The sequence below is a fragment of the Lepisosteus oculatus genome, chromosome 9 (assembly GCF_040954835.1).
Source record: "Lepisosteus oculatus isolate fLepOcu1 chromosome 9, fLepOcu1.hap2, whole genome shotgun sequence".
NCBI lineage: Eukaryota > Metazoa > Chordata > Actinopteri > Semionotiformes > Lepisosteidae > Lepisosteus > Lepisosteus oculatus.
Window position 1 is genome coordinate 34,845,046 of NC_090704.1, and position 19,375 is coordinate 34,864,420.

At 37.3% G+C, this 19,375-nt stretch overlaps 1 protein-coding gene across 3 annotated transcripts in view; it reads left to right on the forward strand.

The window, feature by feature from the left end:
* Positions 1-19,375, forward strand: part of LOC102695213 (ras-related protein Rab-37) — a 54,950-nt gene that overhangs the window by 12,678 nt on the left and 22,897 nt on the right. For 2 of the 3 annotated variants that reach the window (XM_015356788.2, XM_015356789.2), the window contains exon 2: positions 3,886-3,996. In XM_015356788.2, coding sequence (XP_015212274.1) covers positions 3,886-3,996 — 111 coding nt within the window. Of the gene's footprint in view, positions 1-3,885; positions 3,997-11,203; positions 11,889-19,375 lie in introns of those variants that run through there. The other variant, XM_006635093.3, reaches the window with a different exon arrangement.

Consider the following 19,375-nt stretch of genomic DNA (forward strand, 5'->3'; position numbering starts at 1 on the left):
ATTGTATTTGTGCTCGTATAATCTTCTCACATCTTGAATGCTACATGTTGATCTGTAAGTCATAAGAGTTACTTCAGTCTCTCATCACTGGTAAAATAGTGTATATTTATATAATGTGGATATCTTTATATTATAGTTATATTTATCAACAATAGCATACAAATGGCGCTGAACTATATATTTGTGATTCTTTGTCTTCATTGGACCCTTTATGGAACTGTACAGTTTAGTTTTACACTATCTTCAATATTTTTGAACGTTTGTTGTTTTCATTATATATACACAGTTTTTTTTATATCTGTATTGGCTTTTCACTTCCGTACTACCCATGCACATTTTGACCTTGTGCCTGAGAGGAGAGTGCTGATTGGAGGAACAGTGTGTTACATATTGATGACACTGCAAGGCTGTGGGTGTGTGGGAGTAACGGTTCTGCTAAGCGAGTCCTGAGATACTGTTCCCACCCCCCACTCTGGTAGCCCTCTTCCAATAATGTGCTGCCACTTGGGAAAGAGTTTTCTTGGTGGAGAAGCCATTTTTCCTGTAAGAAGCTCGCCTCTTAAAACTCCTTCTTTATACAAGCAGACACCTTAATCATAGAGTTAACCAATTCAGAACAAGTTGTTCACATCATCTGTTTCCACCTTTTTAGACTTTTTTTCTTGCTGCCTATCTTATTGTCTGAGAGCCATGTGAATTAATTAAATTGAGCTTTTGGGGAAAAAAAGCCTTATCACCAAGCTCCAGGGAGTGCACAGTAGGAGGAAATTAATACGTTTTCTCTAACTTATGTCAGACTACAAAAATCGTCACTGTGCTGCTTCAATGAACTCATTACAGTAAAGGATCCTAGAAAGAGTATACTTTCAACTGTCTATCAAAGTCTTTAGGCCTTCCTGTCTCTCCGACTGTCAGCTGGTGTCCCTGTTTCTGCTGGCAGTGCACCTGATTGTGCCCTGAAGCCAGACTGATCTTTGACAAAACACCTGGTTTTTGGCACAGTTGATAAGCAGGAGTCTAGATGATGAAGGAGAGCTTGAATCAAAGACAGTCAAGCAAGGGAAAAACTTTTCTTTTCTTTCAACATTGCTGCTCTCTATACAGTTTGAGGAACACTTTTCCACAGGCAGAGCATATAACTCTGTGTCCACCAGGACACTTTAAGGTAGGGGGGAGTTTTGATATTTACCTTAAAATGAAAGTAGCAATATGGAAATAAATATCACACCTAAGTGCTTCTTCATGCCATTAATCAGAATGAGTGAATAGCTGATTAACGTTACTGATGTATTCAGGAGAGCATTACAGATTAGTCCTTATACAGTATATGATTTATTATTGCTGTGACCCTAAAGATGGATGGGTGAAGGAATGTGATTTATTATCAACAGCTAAAAAGTCACAGAAGATTCCTATTGTTTTAAGGCAGAAATATGAAAGGAATAGCAGGCTTTTTCATAATTTATACATACATATATAATTTCAAATACATATGGAACAGCAAGATTTAAAAGGTCACATCAAGAAATTATTTTTGAGCTTTTGCTCCATTCAAAATATTGAACATCAGTTTGTGATGTACTGTAGGTGAGCTTCAGATTCAGTACTGTAACAATGGTGGCTATGACAGTTCAGTTTTGAGGTTAAATCCAGGTGTTTGTGGAAGAGAAGCTTGTTACAGCTTCTAGAAACATCTCTCAGCATCAGGCAAGGCAGTAGTCATTTCCTCTGAACCTTCTGGGAGCTGTGCCAGGACATGTGCTTCACACTGCTTGAACTGTTATTAATTTCATGCAACACCCTTCTAAAAAATACAGAGCTGTTTGCATTTCACTATCACTTACTGACTCTGCACCTGGTTTCACTGATTAACGTTAGTTGTTTTTTTTAACTGAGTAGTAATATTATTTTTCCAGGGATGTATTTAAATGGTTTGAAATCCCTTCAATACAAAGGACCTTACACTCCTAATGGCAGTGTCAAATTGCTGACTGAACTCGCATGATTCAATTTTCAATTGCTCATTTCCCAAGACAAGGTTTATGACATTTTGCCATCTATCCACCTGTTATCAGAAAGCCTCTTCCTTCTGGCAGTGTGAATAATATCTTGACCATTAAGATACACCTAGCCTATACTGTATCTCTCTGGAAGGAAACATAACACAGACAGAGGAAGAACACCCAGCACTCCACACAGAAGTTGTCCCAGCCTGGAATCAAGCACAAGTGCCAAGAGCTGTGAGGCAGCTTCTCTAACTGTCCTGTTCCTTTTCTCTTCCCACTGCTTCACAACATTGTCTAGAACAGTGGTTCATAACCTTCAGTGCATCCCTTTAGATCTCAAATATGTTCTTGCACCCCTTATCAACAATAATTCAAAAAGTTATTTTAAACTTACAGGAAACCATAAGTTAAGAATGAAAGCGATCAAGAAATTTTGAGTTAATTACACACTTTTTTATTTTTTAAGTATTTTTTAAGTTTAATACCAATATGTTTTTGAAACAAAGCAGTTGTTATATGCCTGTTGCACACATGTTACATGTGACATGCCTGTGCTTAATTTGAGTTTTCAACAATTTGCCCCCCCCCAAAAAATTGTCATGTCTCGTACCCTCAGAAATGGCACCTAGCACCCCTAGCATTGCGTAGACCCTAGGTTAAGAATCACAGATCTAGAAGACCTAAGCGTGGCGAGCTTTTGTTCTCATCCAATGTGCAGCATATCTGAAGCAAAATCTCAACAACTTCAATGCTGCCGTAGGAGACATCAGCTCATCTCTTATTTTGATACACTCTGGGGAAAATATTTTTTTTCTGGTACTTTCAAAATTATCATAAAAAGACTTTCCTTGAGCTGGAACAACTTGTTTATTTGATCCAGCAAAGTGCCAGCTCAAGTGTTTTTTCTAGGTTCAATTCAAGTGGTGGCATTAAATTATCTTTTCAATTAGCACAACCCCTCTTACACTTTTAATTGCTTGACATCAGGCTCCCATTAATTTATAACACTCACTGATGTGTTGTCTATAAATATAATTATCATTATGTAAAATAAATCATTTTTTCATATCCAGTCACAGCTTTTGGCTTGTCAGACATTGACGTCTGAAACTAGTTGCTAGGAAACGAAACTAATGTCCAGTTGGCTCCTTTCTCCTGCCTCCTCAGTTCCAGTGTTAAAGAGACCAGACTTCTATAATCTGTATTGAATTGCTTAGTACTTGATTACAACATTAGGAAAGCCTCTGTTTTTTCTCAAATATTATTTTTGTTTTACTGAACAAAAACAAAATCATTCAAATTGTCAGCCAAAGAGTTACTGAACATTTTTATTTTATTTGAGAAAGGTTTAATATTCTCAAGGTCAAGATCAGGCTACATTTACATACAGTAGGCATTAAAACTTGTGACTATTTAAAAAGGTATTTCTTCAAACATTCTTAGGTCTCATCAAAAAACATCTCTGTTTATATTTTACAGGACATAGCAGTAGATACTGTTAATCTGTATTGAATTTTCATGTATTAGATACAGTATGATCCTTAATTAAGGAATACATTTTCATTCTTCTGAACATTTACTGTAAGGTATTTGAAGATTTTCATAAAATTTAAATAGAAATGTATAAGGTCTTTACAGCATGAAAACTGTTACAGACTCAGAGGCCTGGATTAGATCAATACCTCAGTCTGTTCAAATAACACAAATTCTAATCCAGTACTTGATTGCAACATGTCAGACAGAGTCAAGCTATCAAGGATCATGTTGGGAACTAGAGACCGTCAAAGTTATGACTTAGTCAAGGCCAGGGTTGATACAGAGACTCCCCTGTCATCCCTGACGTTCCCAGGCTCATCCAAATCCTCTTTTTCTTCTGCAGACAATCCTGGTGGGGGACAGTGGGGTCGGTAAGACATCCCTGCTTGTGCAGTTCGATCAGGGAAAGTTCATTCCTGGCTCCTTCTCGGCAACTGTGGGCATAGGATTCACAGTAAGTGACCATGTGGCTGTGACTCACAGCAGACACTTTGAAAGCAGTGCTCTCCTGCCAGTGACAATCAATGTTCAGAGATAAAGGGCAGCTTTTTACAGTTGAGCTGGTATTTCAAACTGCTGTAGCACCTGTCTTTGGTTTGCAAAAAAGGTTTGTGCCAACCTTTTAACAAATTATAGAAAATATTAAGGTTTCTGGTAAAATTCAAGATAAATTTACTAACTTGTTCTATTTTTGTTTGATTTGTTTATTTTTTGTTTTAGTGATGTTTTACATTAGCCTGTCAGCTGAGAGAATAGGAATAAAAGGACTAAATTATGTGATTTTCCTATACATTACATGAAAAATTGTTGTTTGACTTACTTTAATCTCTTTAGTAAACAAAATCACCTGTACTGTAAATCTAGATGAGCTGAACTAAAATTAAGTCACATATTGTTTTTAAAATTGCAATTACAGTGGTCACAGTTCTACATAATATGATATTTAGGTATCCCTTCATCTTATGGGGTACCTTCTGTATAAAACCATGTGTTAGCTACTGTATGTATGAAAGTTATAGTGACACTTAACAAATGATGGACAACCCCTGTATAAACCTCTCTACAACCCCGTTGTGGAGTCAAAGATTATGTAGACAGGAGTTGAGAGGGGTGGGTGTATCAAATAATAGTTGTCTAAATCTAAATTAAAAAACTGCAAAAAACTTTTTTCCCTGGGTGAGTTTGTCAACACGCCTTGGTCCTCATTCGTAGGCTGACTTGAAGTTTGTAACAGCTGACACAGATCTAGCTTCTTGGTGATAAAGGATTCAACTGGGCTAGAATTATTTGACTGGCGTTATTGTAGGAAATGATAAACCAAGGTCATTGCTGAGAAGGAAATGTGCCGGGCAGCAAAAGAAACATTTATATTCAAAAGCATAATCCAAGTGGACAGTGCATTAATCAAGACCCAGGTTGCAGGGTTAGTGATCAAAATAGCAGGCAACATTTGTGCTTGCCTAATCTGTCATTCTGCCTGGTAGCCTGCCAGATTTCTGCCTCAGGTCAGCCTGCGTTCTCTCTCTAATTGAGTTTTGCTGTTTTATGGTGTTCCGTGTTCCTGACATACTTGTAAATTCCTCCAAAATAGAAAGGTTGTAAGCAATGATTGAATCTCATCAATCAATCTGCAATTAACATTCAAATTACTACTCAAAATCTCTGAGTTCTGAAATCGTCAGACTGTTTATTTGTTGGTGTTTATTTGGTACATAAGAAATGCAAAAAGAGACGCACGTTATTAAGATCGTTTGCTCATAATTTTTACTCGCAGCCTGCCTATACATTACATTACTGGGTTCAGTTCTAACCTGGGGTGCCTTCTGTGTGAAGGTTTCATGTTGTCTCCTTGTTTGTTGGGTGAGTGGGTGGTTTCTTTCTACACTCCAAAGTCATGCTAGCTTAATCAAATCAACTCTGTAAATTGTATGTGTGGGTGGTGCTGCTGACTGCTGTCCAGTGTGTAGTCCATGTCTTGAACCCTCTAGCTGTTGGGTTAAGAGCCTTTGTATATTGGCTGGATAGAAGTTCAACTGTGGTTCTTCAAGGAAAAATTGCAGTGCAAATGAAACATCATCTGGAGGAAAATGAGATGCATATTATATTTACAGCTCCCACAACATTGTTCATGGTTGTTTGCCAATTTATGCGTGAGTCTGAAAAACATTATTAAACACAGCTTTGTTGTACTTCACCATGGAAAAGATAATGAGCCATAAAATAGTATAGGTTATTTTCCTCAAGAATGAAGCAGAGAATAAAACGTACTACAAGAAAATGTAGAGCAGCTCCTTACAAAAACTTATAAAAGTGTTTTGATAATACTATTTTACTTTTTTGTCTATGAGACATCCAGGGTTAATTACAGGTAGTCTCCTTTTTGGAGATATTTTAAATTAAAACAACTAAATAGTTATAGTTAATTAAACAAATTTGAAAAAAGCCATTTCAGGTTTTGTTCATGAAATTGGCATTTCTGTTTTCATATATACTGTACACAATATTATATGGTTCCCTTTCACAAATGAATAAAACGTGTCATATGTATTAATGTGAGTGAAGCAACAACTGAAACCACAGCAGTTTCCCACAGGAACTTTAATGTGTTAAATATTTTTTTTAAGGCAGAAAATTGAGTAATGCTTTTTGTAAGAAAATGAAAAAAAATTAAACCTGATTGAAATCTTTTGGTAAAAAAAAAACATTTTTTCCATGGTTCTTTACAAGGTTGTTCTTTTTTCTTTTTTTCCGGGAAATTAAACCATATCTAAAAAGAATCAGTTAGAAAAAGGATGGGTAGATAAATGCAGTGTCACATGAAATTGAATCTGATTGGCTGTTAAGACTGCAATAAACAAGCCTATCAAGAATTAGGGAAGCTTCATTTCTTAGGAAAAATAGTTTTATCTATCTAAAACTAAGTACATGCTGTATTTAAATAGAAGCAGAAATCTGCCTTGTGTAAAGATCCATTTTTTTCTAGATTCAGAAGGTTAAATTTGAAGCCTTCAAGTGATGTTTTCCAATACATCATGGGTGTAAAAGAGGTGTAACATTCCTAAAGAATTCCTGTGGTCTTAGAAATATGATCTCCTATTCTCATTGGAGAAAAGCAAGTTATAAGCCACTCTGGGCTTTGCTGTCACAGGAGAGAGAAGGTGCTGGGAGGAAAGTACAGTGATCTTCAGTGCCAGCTGGACACAGTGATCAGACACTTGAGGCTAGGTAGAGTGTAGCAGAAGAAAGGAATAACTCCATTTTCCTCAGAGCAGGAGCTACAGCTAGAAATCAGCACTTCCTCACCAGCCAGTTGATGTGTAATGCCTGGGATTCATTAACAGCATCACGGGCATAGGGATCAAATTCAATTCCAGAACAGATTCATAAATAGCAAAAACATGTGAGTTTGTGTGAGACAACTGTGACTTCAGAAACAAAAATACGGGGCTTCTGACAAACAGTGCAAGCGGGTTTTTCTTAATGATGAGAGGATCGTGAAATACATTCCATTTGCAGTTGTGACCTCTTTCAGGTTTCTTCCAGAAACCTCTCGGTACATCAGAATTTCTTGGGGGATTTACCAAGGAGAATGTGATTTGTGAAAAAAATATCCTTTTCTCTTTCTTTTCTTTAGTCATTAGAATGAAAATGGATATGATACAATAATATGTTGTCTAATTTCCCAGAAATTTTGCATCCAAGCAGTTTGTTTTACTTGGTACTTAGCCAGAACAAAACACACCAGCCAGGGTTTGCTCACTCAGTAGTTCTAATTATACTGTGTTACCCCACTGCTTAGAAAGTTAATTTTGAAAATTATGATTTTTACACAGAGACTTAAAAAACATTCATACAGGTCATTTAAGCATTACATTTAAATAAACACAACATTACATAGAAGACATCAATCCATACAAAGTCATTATGCACTCCTACAGTACTCCAGAACGCAGAACCACCAACAATCATCCTAAGCCCCTAGAATTGCACAACACACCTCATTTTGTACACATAACTACTAATTGCATTTGTACATAAACATCAAATATATATATATATCCTTATTGTGTAATACACAATACTCCTTTATTGTGAACTCATTTATTGAGTAGTTTGTGAAGATAAAGATAATCCCCAACTACACTGTGTATCCCTCAGGATAGACGTGCATGAATCAAAGACATGTGGATAGGCCACTTCCTAAAGTCATTTATAATGAATGCATTGCTTTTGTATATATTTAATATATTCATGCTGACACTGATGAGTTATTTATGAGTTTTATACAAAGACAGCATATGACAAACTTCGCAAATATGTATATCTTGTATAATGGGTTGGCATATTTTTGCTACCTCCTTGTGATTAACTGAAATTAATATTGTGCTTTTTGTGGTAGGACCCTCAGGACAGCTGAGAAAAAAAAGTTTCATTTAACGCAATGTGAGTCAAAGAAATAGGAAGGCAATAATGACCATGGAAGAAATTAAATTCATTTGCGAATGGGGCAGGTTTGCACACTACTCATTAAAAATACATTTGTGAAGCCTACGTGTTCTGTGCAGGAAATGGCATGTTGTTCCATAATTGAAGAGACTTAGAAGGCCTTCCTGTAAAGCTCCCTTTCTCAGCTCAAAACAGGCCTTTAGCGCCACACACTTGAAAGTGCAGAAGAATACTTTTTAAAGATGTTGTGCTGCCACCCAGTGGATAGTTATGAGAATGCTGGCGGTGACTGGAGAGGCCCTAAATCAGGAACTGACATAGCTCCTTATAAAGTATTCCTTAGCTATCATTTAACAGAGCAACTTTAATTACAGCCACCTTTGGCTTGTACTGAGAGAGACATTTTTTGGTGAGCTGACATAATTTCTTTACAACTTTAGGTTTGTGTTTTATGTAATTCCGCTTGATTTAGTAATCCAAGATAGTGGCTCCAAATAAATCAGATTTAAGGTAGGATGATAAGGACACCCTAGATAAATGTTATTGTTCAATAACAAGACAGTCTCCTAGGAGATCTTCTGCAGGATATGTGCATTTTTTCAGTCTTTCTGGGTAAAGGCATTGGACCAAGAGTGGTGTTCTTGAGGCACTCCTGCGTCTTCTGGTGTTTATTTCAGCTGAGGTCTTCAGTGAAGGATAATTGATTTCATTCTTCTGAATGAGACATGTTCTAAAATTTGCTTTCAGCTCTTAAAATTGTTGAATTGGAATAGCATCAGAACTCTCCTCATTCAGCTTTGTTAGCTGAAATGTAACCTACTGCACCTCCATAGATTAAAAAAAAAATCAACTCTGGGAGTATTTGATACCTAATCATTCTCATCATTGTCTGTTATAAATTGATCACCTTTGCAGAGCAGAGTTAAATATAAGTGAGCAAATTCAATATTAACAAGCATAGCTATGTTTGAAACAAAGAGGCAATTTTGAAAATACGGACTGAGTGTCGAAACAGGTAAAACAAAGGTCTAACCAGGCAAGCCATCAAGAAAAAGGCATTGATCAACACAAGTAATTAACAACTCAGTTTGGGGATCAGCCCAGGACCAGAAGTAGGAACCATTCCTCTAGAGGACTGGATTTTAGGACCTAAGTATAATGAAAATAGGTTTTGCACAGCATTTCTTAACTGAAAGGTTAATTTGTTAAAAGCATTCATGTGTTGTGGCAAAAGAATAATGTGCCTAAAAAGTGGACTATACAGTATCTCCACCCACTTCCTGCTGCCAACATAAACCCCCAGCAATTTCCACAAGACATTTGGCACATGCTTTGCATGGTGTGGGGTCCCTCTGCAGTAAAGGGGGCTGAGCAGAGGTGAAAACAGCTCCCCAATCAAGAGCTTCTTCTTCAGTCTTCTACATGTGGAGTGATTGGCTGTGGAAGGGCTTTAGGGGCATTTTATAAGTGTCAGGACCTGATGATGAAGGGTATGATATTTATGTGATTCGGGTAATCTTGCCACAATGCCTAGATCTTCTTTCCTTGCCCACTGTACTTATTCCTTTTGGTTGATGCTCCAATGCACAAATGGAGAGGAAGGTGGAGTGCAGAGAGCAAGAGGCTTGTTCGCTTTTGCTCTCTTAACAGTATAAGGATGTTATCATGTTATGCTCATTCATCACAGAGTTCATCCATGTGCCCATATGCTAATGCAATATGTATATCATCATATATCAAACGTTTATGAAATCTTATTAAATATCTTCATTATATTTTCAGGAAACGTGATATTATTGGTTACATTATTCATACACCACGTTCAGCTGCATATAATTATAAATTATAAACTAATTTAGCAAGCTTATTCATGCATGAGTAATGCGAACACTGAACTGTAGACTAATAGAATTTAGTGCACAAAACAGTACAGCCAATGGGGACACCATCACATGAACTGTGTGGTAGGATAGAGAATGGCATCGTGTTGCAGCATACCTGACCTTCAACATGAGAAAACTGAGATACACAGGACCTGTGCTCACATTGTGCCAGTATGGCACCATCTGGTATGTATTATCACTGTGTTTGGAAACATGTTCCACATTGTTTCAGATAAATCATTGTTATATGATGCAAATTCTTCTGGATACCGTATCTGAATAGAAAGACAGATTTCCTAACCATACTGTACTTTCAAGTACTTGAAAATCCTTTGTACTAAGGAATTGACTGTGATGCCATATTCAAGGTCCTTATCAGGCTTCGTATCCATTTAAATGTACAGTGTGTCCTTCTTTGGAAGTAATCTAAAGATTGTCAAGATATGTGTATTAAACAGAGCAGTAGAATGGACACTGTTTCTTTATCTGGTTGTTTGATAATTTCTTCAGAAGAAAACTAAAGTTTTTTCTTTGTACTGACACAGTTGAATATGTATGTGACAGAGAATGAATAAGATAACCTGTTTCCGAGAGAACTAAAATCGCTAAATGATACTCAGGTGCTAAAATGCTAAAATCGCAGGCTGATACTCAGGAATCCTAATGTATAGCAAAGTTGATTTGTTATTAAAAAAATATAAAAATTAAATGAGATTCTTCTTCCATGCCCTGCATCTGTAGATCGAAATGAAGCGTTTGGTTATAATATTATTTTTTGTTCTTAATCAGCTGTAAAAGGCTTCTAGTATTTTTCCACTCCAAATAAATGCAGCGCTGACAACATACATCAAGAGCGATGTTGTACTTAAACTGGGCTGTAAATAAGGGTTTTGTTTAACAGAGGTCAAAGTTCAGATACATTAGGCTGCATACAGCTAAGTGAACTTTTTATTTGTCTTAGAAGGCATCACAAAATTCAAACTTCTAACAACAATGACCTGTTTATTTAAGAATAACTGCACCTCTGCTGAAGTTCTTAGGCGTATATAAAGCTGCCTATGAGTATCATAATGGCAGATTCAGAAAACATATTGAAAATCCCAATTCCGTTTGTCTTTAGTGTACTAACCCATTTTTTTTTAATTATTGGAAGCTAGTTAGAAGTAACTATATTCATCCAGCTTCTGGCGCAACTGTTACTCGGGGCTACGGACGTCTCCTCGTTGTCTCTCCATCGTAGTGGAGTGGGCGCTTTAAGCAGGCGCAGAAGCCAGCCCCTCCTCTCCGTAGCTGCTGTCATTCCTATGGCTCCTCCTCTGTGCGCATCTCCGGGGTTCGCATCACCTGTTCGTGCTGCTTCTCCGTCTCTTTTCCTCGCCTGTTGCGTGCCTAGTGTGTCAGGAACGAACTGGAACTGCTTGCTCTCTGCAACACTTTCAGCACCAGTGCACTCCTATACTATGAGCACGCAGTCCATGCGTAAGGAAAAGACACCTGATACTGACAGTGTTTTGTAAGTGGCTAAATTCAAAGAAAAATGTGACCTAGTGATTTCCGCCTGTTTCCAAAGCTGTCAACTGTAACTAAAAGTTACAAACTCCACGCCAATGCAAGACTGTTGGTTTTCTTCGGTTTTCTGTGGAGTTTACTCCGCTGTTCTGTATTGTCGGATTGGATTTACGCTTTTACTCGCCGAGAACTGCTTGCAAAAAAGCTGATTTGGATTTTGAAAGCACTTAACTAACCGCTGCCAGACCTCGCCGATACGAAAACGACAATGGGCCAACTGGCTTTCTGAGTCGAGCAGTCTCAGCCTGCGAAGCGGTACCGTCCAGCTGATAGGTCTTTCCGGTCAGGAGAAAGCCGTTTATTCTGATCTTTTTAGTAATACTCTTCAGTTGATGCCATGCCCACTAACAAGAGCTTAGTACCGAAAAAGGAAGCTACAAACGGGACCTCAAGAAACGTTTTTAATAGATGTGCCTCGACCAACGAGTTGTATGATTTTACTTTCAAGGTGTGTATAGTATTCTTCTTGCTGTAGATCAATGGTTATGCTGTTTGCTTCTAATGAGATAGTACTACGTGTGGTATTGACATATGGTGTATCTAAACTTATTGAGAAGAGATTGTTACAGTTGTCAAACGTCCGAAAGAGATCCAGTTAAAGACTTCTGCACAGAATGATCGCTTTTGCTAGCATCACAAATGCCAGTAAGGCTTTGGATGATTAAATAATAAAATTGCCTCTCCGTTTCCTTCACAACATTTGCAAATTGACTGCATGTATTCAGGGTAAAAGTAAGAGTGAAGCTTCCAGGCATTAGTTCATTCTGGACGCGAAGATGAAAATAAAATTTACCTGTCAAATGAAGTCAGTAGACTGCTGTTTAGGACTACAACGAGCAATGACTTGGCAGTGTTGCCGAGTTCTGCGCCACCTTGTATTATTAGCGTTTCTCCCAATTGTAGAGAAGGATATAATGATGTAGTTATAGTATTTGCATCCCTCTCTGGCTGCTTAATAGTAGGGCCTGTATTGTTTCTTAATTATGTATGTAGTAGTGAAAATATCAGTAAAAATGAGGAAGTATGTTGTAACCAAAGACATGCTAGTCCGGTCTTTAGTCTTTGGTATTGGACTCAAGAGAGGAAAATAATATCTAGGAGCTAAATTAACCTCATCGAACTGCCGCCTGCCTATTTGTCGTGGGTTCCAAGATACTGTAATTTACATGCGATTTGCGGTGTGCATCTCCCTCCCATGTATAATGTTGTGTCAAACTCAAAACTTTATACTTGTAATGTGCTTCTGGGAACCTTTGCCGAACAAATCCCTATAAGATTATTTACCGGAATTAAGATTAAGATTGCAACTGCAACGCCCCGGTGAAAGGGACGTTAATTCGAACACGATTCTCAAGCGCTTTGCAAATATTTGAGGAAGGAGGACTGTTAGGATTTTCTTATCGCTCCTGAGGCTGAACAGGTAAACACGGATGTGCGTCAAGTCAGTATTCACCACAGATCCTGGCTGACTAAAACCTTCATTTTTGAAAAGCTGTACACCCATTATAAATTTTATATCTTTATTACTTTCAAAGTAACATTTTGACCTTATGCAAATGCATGTCCATTTAAAGAGGGGGTATTTCTAGATTAGTTGTCTGTACAATACTGTTAAAAATTAGTTCATTCCAGCACCAAAAACGTAAGTAGATTTCAAAACTATCCGTTGTCTTCTCATTGTATTTGAAGGGTTTTTACAGAGGGTATTGAAGCACTTCAGTAGTCTGACTAACTACTTTTAAGACCATTGTGAGTTTTCCCATAATACCTTGATAATAGGCCTCAGCCTTCACCAAAGACTGAGGGATTAGTTCACAGCTCATAAAACAGACCTAAAAGTAGTCCAGTCCAGCTACTCTCTGTGCTGTTATGGACTAACTGAGAAAACTAGGTTTGACACTTTTGTGAGCTGAGCTACACCTACTGTAATTCTCCAAATACTGAAGGGAGAGAGAGATTGGTGAATTAACTTGCACTGGGTGCTCTAGTGTTCCATTAATGAGGAAAGTTAAAAAGCAGCTAGCACTTACACCACTGTAATGGGTTTGGAAGTAAAAAAGATTTTGCTTAATAACAGAAATCAAAAGACAGCTTTCCAAGCTTTTTGTTCTAATGCATACTTATCTTCATCTTTTCCGACCTTGAATTAACTCCATGTAATTTTCTTCTTCAGTGAAAAAAAGTATTTTCCCCACATACCCTGCCTTCCTTGATTTTTTTTAAAAAGAAATCCAATTTTCTTTCAGAATATGAGGTAAAGAATTTTTGCCTTCAAGCTAAAGGTTTTGAATATTGTATAAATGTGCAGAAATAACAAGAAACTAGTTACTTCTATGAATACTGACTTAAGGTTTCAGTCATGCGAGATATAGTGCTAAGGAGAATAAGTCTAAATTGCTATGCTGAGTATAGAATCTTCGAACTTTCTGCAGGTTTTATAGTTGACGTCCGTAAATTATTGATGGTCATATAAAAAAGAAATCTGTTCTATGGTTCAGGCGCACTGCTCAGCAGAGTCTCAGCAGTATGAATGCCAAGCCATTTTGTTAAGAGGTGAGAGGTAAGCCTTTGATTGCTTTCATATACCTGTAGACACAGGGACACACATCCACAGGACCAGATGGGAGATGCAATTACCCTTGTTTGCTAAATAATCTGACATTTCTTGCTTGCTGTTGAGTATGGTTCACAAGACAGCCAAGCCAGAAATAGGCCACAGACACACAGGGTTTTTGTCTGCATGACAACCCTAAATTGCCTGATAATTACTGATCTTTTGTCTATGTGCCAATTTTCTCTGATTTTATTTGAGGACTCGAAAACACAGTGATCCTCTATTTGTACCATGTATCAGTAGAATTATAGATGGCGCCCAAGCAAAGCAGAGCATCACACATTCTGTATAGACTCACCGATCGACATGTCTTGGTTACATATTACAAACTGCAAATTTTCAAGATTCTGAAAATTCCTTATAGATTGATAATCTACAAGGATGATACAGCTGCCCTTCCATTGTGCATGATCGTGAGACAGAGGAGAATCCTTGAAACTGCTCTTCTTGTCTAAAATATAGGGATCACATTTTGTAAGAACAGAGGAGATTTGCATTACACACCTGTTATAAAATTACACAAACCTGTACTGTTTATTTCCTTGTTGTTTTGCGTCTGTTTATATTTCTCAGTGGAGAGAGAGTAATTTTTAGTGATGGTCACACACACAGTTTACAAGCACCTATAGCACTACCTCTCAACACAAGATATCAGTCTTCAGGTGGAAATGTACAGTTTAGTGAGAGAAAGATGAGGTGCATTTTCAAGTTGTTGGAAAAGGCTCATTCTGAATGCATTTGGCATTATCATGATGATTAGTTTTAATGACTGGGAGTAAAATTGCTGAATGGTTTGTGTGTCTGGGCTGTTCCTGTTCTGAGATAGCTGCATCGGTTTCCACCTTAGAGCTTTTTGAAATATGGAAACAATAATGATTTTTTAAAATTATATTGTTGATCATTTCTTTCCTTGCGAACTGCAGTCTGTGAAAATGCTATGAAAATGAGTTTCACACGCTAAAAGTTCTCCTTGACTGAGGGGGAAATTGATTTATTGCAATTCTTGGTTTCAATAGCGTGTATTCTGACACCCATAAAAAGGAATAAGGGAAATTGAAATTGCCAGCTAGGATATAACCATAGTGTATTATTCATATGCAGTACATTTATTTAATTCCAGGTCTCCATTGGTTTTTATCATTTGACTCTGTCTCCTCTCATATACCACAAGTGATGAAGCCATTTCTTGGTGTGATAGATTGTGCTGCTGTTGATGTAGTAGAAGTCTATAATGCTTTAGAAAAGAAAGACTTATGGATCTGTTTTGTCAAGAAATCTGTTAATATTTTCGTATCAGCTCAATGATACCATTAGGAGTGATTTTACTTGAATAGCTTCCAGTCTATGGTGTAGATGTTGTGAGCTAAGGACCACCTGTCTGAGGAAGATTTCTGACCTTTTGTTGACTATACTACACCTTGACTGAATTGAAACTGCCTTTTCTTCATCAGTGACTTCTATGAACTGTTTTAGGGACCTTAAATACTTGCACACACATATTATGTGGCAATGCAATGCACTTTGGTATTGCTTCAAATTTCCATGAGCTTTTCAGTCTTTTTTATTGGATGAAGCTCAGTAGGAGACCTCTGGAGTATTTTATAAATTAATATGACATCCATTTCACAACAAGTTTTATAAATTACACGTTTTCCAAGATATTTCCAGCTCATTGCTTTGTTTAGTACATTTGAAACTCTGCATGTACAGTAGGTGCCTTGCTGATTACTTGTTCTTCCTTCTGTGCTTCATTACTATCGCTTGTTCAGAAGAGTGTTGCTCATAAGAACAGTTGGAAGTGAGAGAAGGCCATTTAAACCATCTAGCTTGTTTGATAGTACGTTATTGATCCAAGGATCTCATCCAACCATTTCTTGAAGGAAGCCCAAGTATAGACCTCAGCCACATAGTTGGGTAGCCAGTTCCATTCTCTCAGAGCTATTTGGGTTAGGAAGTACATCTCAGATTCTCAAATTTGAATATTCTTCCATGTAGTTTCCTCTTGTGTACTATGATTATTGTTTAACTGTTAATTCTGAAAAAGTGAATGCCACTGAAGATTTTGAATCCTTGTATCAGGTCCCCTCTGAATCAGGTCAAGACTAAAAGGGTTCTGTTCCTGTCAAAGTAACACATTATGTCCAGTATGTTGCTAAATTCACATGATTTCTGAAAAGTAACATTTTTTATCATATGGTTTTAAAAATGTACACATTATTCTAAATAATGGCTTACTAGTGCATGGCACAATTTTAGCATATCATTCCTTGATTTAAATTCTAATATTTTTGACTATACATCCTAAAATTTTGTTTATTTTATTGCTTTCTCACTTTCCCTAGAAGACATGTACAAATCACTAGTGTAAGCACCTAAGTCTTTTTCAGAATAGCTCTTCTAGCTCAGGGTTTCCCATCTTGCATAGTTTGCTTTTCCTACTTGTATGCACATCCCTGGATCACATCAAAACATGAAGCTGCTTTTATATGTGTTTTCAATATAGGGCCATTAAACATTGGGTTGCACTGAGAGCTCTTCAGTAATTTTGCAGTTGAAATTATCCAATGCCTTAATATTTTATCATTCGCAACAGCTGTGAAGCCTCATTGTTGGTAGACCTTTGAAGCAGTATGTCTCTAGCCAGGCTGTGCATCCCACAGTGTGGAATGCACGCCTCCAGAGTGCTACTGATCACTATGGATGATGGGGTGCTCAGAAACCCATGCTCAATCAAAGCTATCTTGCAAGTGTGATTCACTAATGAAAAATCAAAGCCTGTATTTCCTCCTGTCTCCCTAGGACTTTAATCATTGACAGCCTGTAGTTCCAGATAAACTAGCTGTGATTTTACCCCTGGAAAGGAACCAAACAGCTACTGGAAACCTTTAATTTATTTGCATGTCATGAGTGTTTTGTAAAGCCTTGTGACACACAATCCCCAAAGCACTGTTCCACAAGAACAAGAACAGGCCAAAGTCAGAACTCTTGTTTGTATTAATGGACACATTTGGAGCTATGATTAAAAGCATGCTCTGGGAAAAAGAGGTATTGTGTGCTTGGTTCAGTCATCTTTGCCCTCTCAAAATATTGGGAAATCCTTATGAATTATTTACTTCTGTTGTCTGTAATGTTGTCATCCTCGATTTTCCTTTATACATGGTTGACTGAAAGGTAATAGTTTCTTATATGAAGATATGTATAACTGTTATTTTCCTTTACCTTATTATTCCAGTGTTTGTCTCAGGTTGGCCATATTTCAAGTCCCTCATGCAGAGATAGAAAATTAAAAAACCGCAGCAAAAAAAAAAGAACAGATACGGATGTCAAAACAAATCATTGGGTCTCTCTGTATGTTACAGCAGAAAATGGAATGTCTTTCCACTCTAAAATGGATTTTAACACCAAATAGGAAAGTATATGCTTCCAATGCTTTCTTCCCCCCTTCCACATAGTAAAATCCTGCTTTCCTATAAGGCTTTTGGGCTACATATTGCTTCAGATGTCAAATGCACAACTATGAGAATCACACAGGGAATTTGCTGTAAGAATTCATTCATGTACTGTATGTGATTACAAATTCAGATTGTTTTGTGTATGGGCACTCTTGGGTGTTCCCAAATGTTAATGTCTATTTTAGAAACAACATCTTTTTTTACATCTTAAGAGCCATAATATGTCATTTTTTGTCTAGACACAAATAGGAACACAAACGTTTCTGTGCGTGTGGATTGTGAGAACTTATCTAGTAGAGGTCAAAATGAAATGTGCTGAGGTAGTCCTATAGCTTCTCACGTTACATTTAGGGTGTGACATTAGCTTGTGATGACCGGAAAACGAAAGTGTCCCCATTGCGATTAATGTACAACAGCGACATGTCTGTCAGTCTCCTGAGTTTTTCATCATCTTTAGTGCACATAAAGCTATAGTTAGGAAGGACTTATTGTTATTCTGTACTGATACAAAAGAAACTGCATGTTAGAGATGCATATGGACCTATCACTGAAGTTGAGAGTGCTGCACCTCTTGCTCAAATTGTGGAGTACACAATACCCCTTTGTGTTGAGTCATAATTAATTATTTAGCTGATTTATCTTTCTTCTCTTGGGTTATGTCCCTTCCCATTTCTGTCAGACTCATCCTTGACAGGTTTCTTTTGGATGTGAACATGTATGGCTGCAAATGTGTCCCATGTTGCTGGCTTGGAATTGCCTTCTACAACATAGCCAATGCAGCATTATAGAAAGGCCTTCTATAGTTAGGTGTAAAATGTTCATTTGTACAATCACTGGTCAGCCCTGCAAAAAACGATCTCTCCCAGACAATGGGGGGTGCTCTAATCATACTGATAGTGACTTTGGAAACCAGTAATATTTGCTGATGACAGTAGTTTCAGTGGATAGACCTCAGTATACGCGTGAATATAGGTGAATAGTGCTTTTCACATAGGTGAAATTGAATGAACTGGATATCTGCTTAATTTAAAAAATAATCTGCAGTGCTCTGAAATTCACATAAAAAAGACCTGTGCAGAATCTCTTGAACTGGATGTCTTGATGAAGTAAAAAAAATGACTGTCGTTCACATGCAATGCTTTAGAGGGGATTTCCTTTTTGGTGATCATCGTGTCTTTTGTTGTCGTTCAGAATGCAAGTAGCTTTTCCTGGAAACTTAAACCCCTTTTTGCAACATGTTTCAGATCCCTTTCCTTTTACTTTCTCTTTTTTGCTTTGCAAAGAATAGCAAACATACACATACAGTGCCAAACCTAGACTATGTCTATTCATTTTAACCCTATGTTTTCCCCAAGGTATGTTTATTATTTATGAAATTCTCCTGTCTTAACCTTCAGGTTTGAAACTGTTCAGTCTGTTCAAAATAAGATGAGTTTCAACAAGGCATGATTTGAATGCTCCCACTAAGACTGCAGTATTAAGTCATTGGACTTTCTGGTGTATAGGCAGTGCTAGAGTGTATTAACTGCAATAAAGGAAGCAGTTTTGCAGATATGCATCAACAGGGGAAATGGCTGATGTCAAGGGATGTTGATAATGGCTTCCAAACAACAAAGTAAGAAAAAGAAATAACAATTTAAAATCTTACAGAATACTGTCACAGAAAGAGCCCTATTAAAACACATACAATTGAAATGAAGCACGTGTTTGGACAATTGTTTCTCTGTTTCTCAGAAAAAAAATCAACACTTAACTCTTTGAAACAATATTTATGTAATAATTGTCTTCCCCAAGACCAGAGCTCTTTGAGTCGTATGTTTTGGTGTAACAGAAACCCCTTGCCTTTGAGGAAGAATATGCTTACAGATC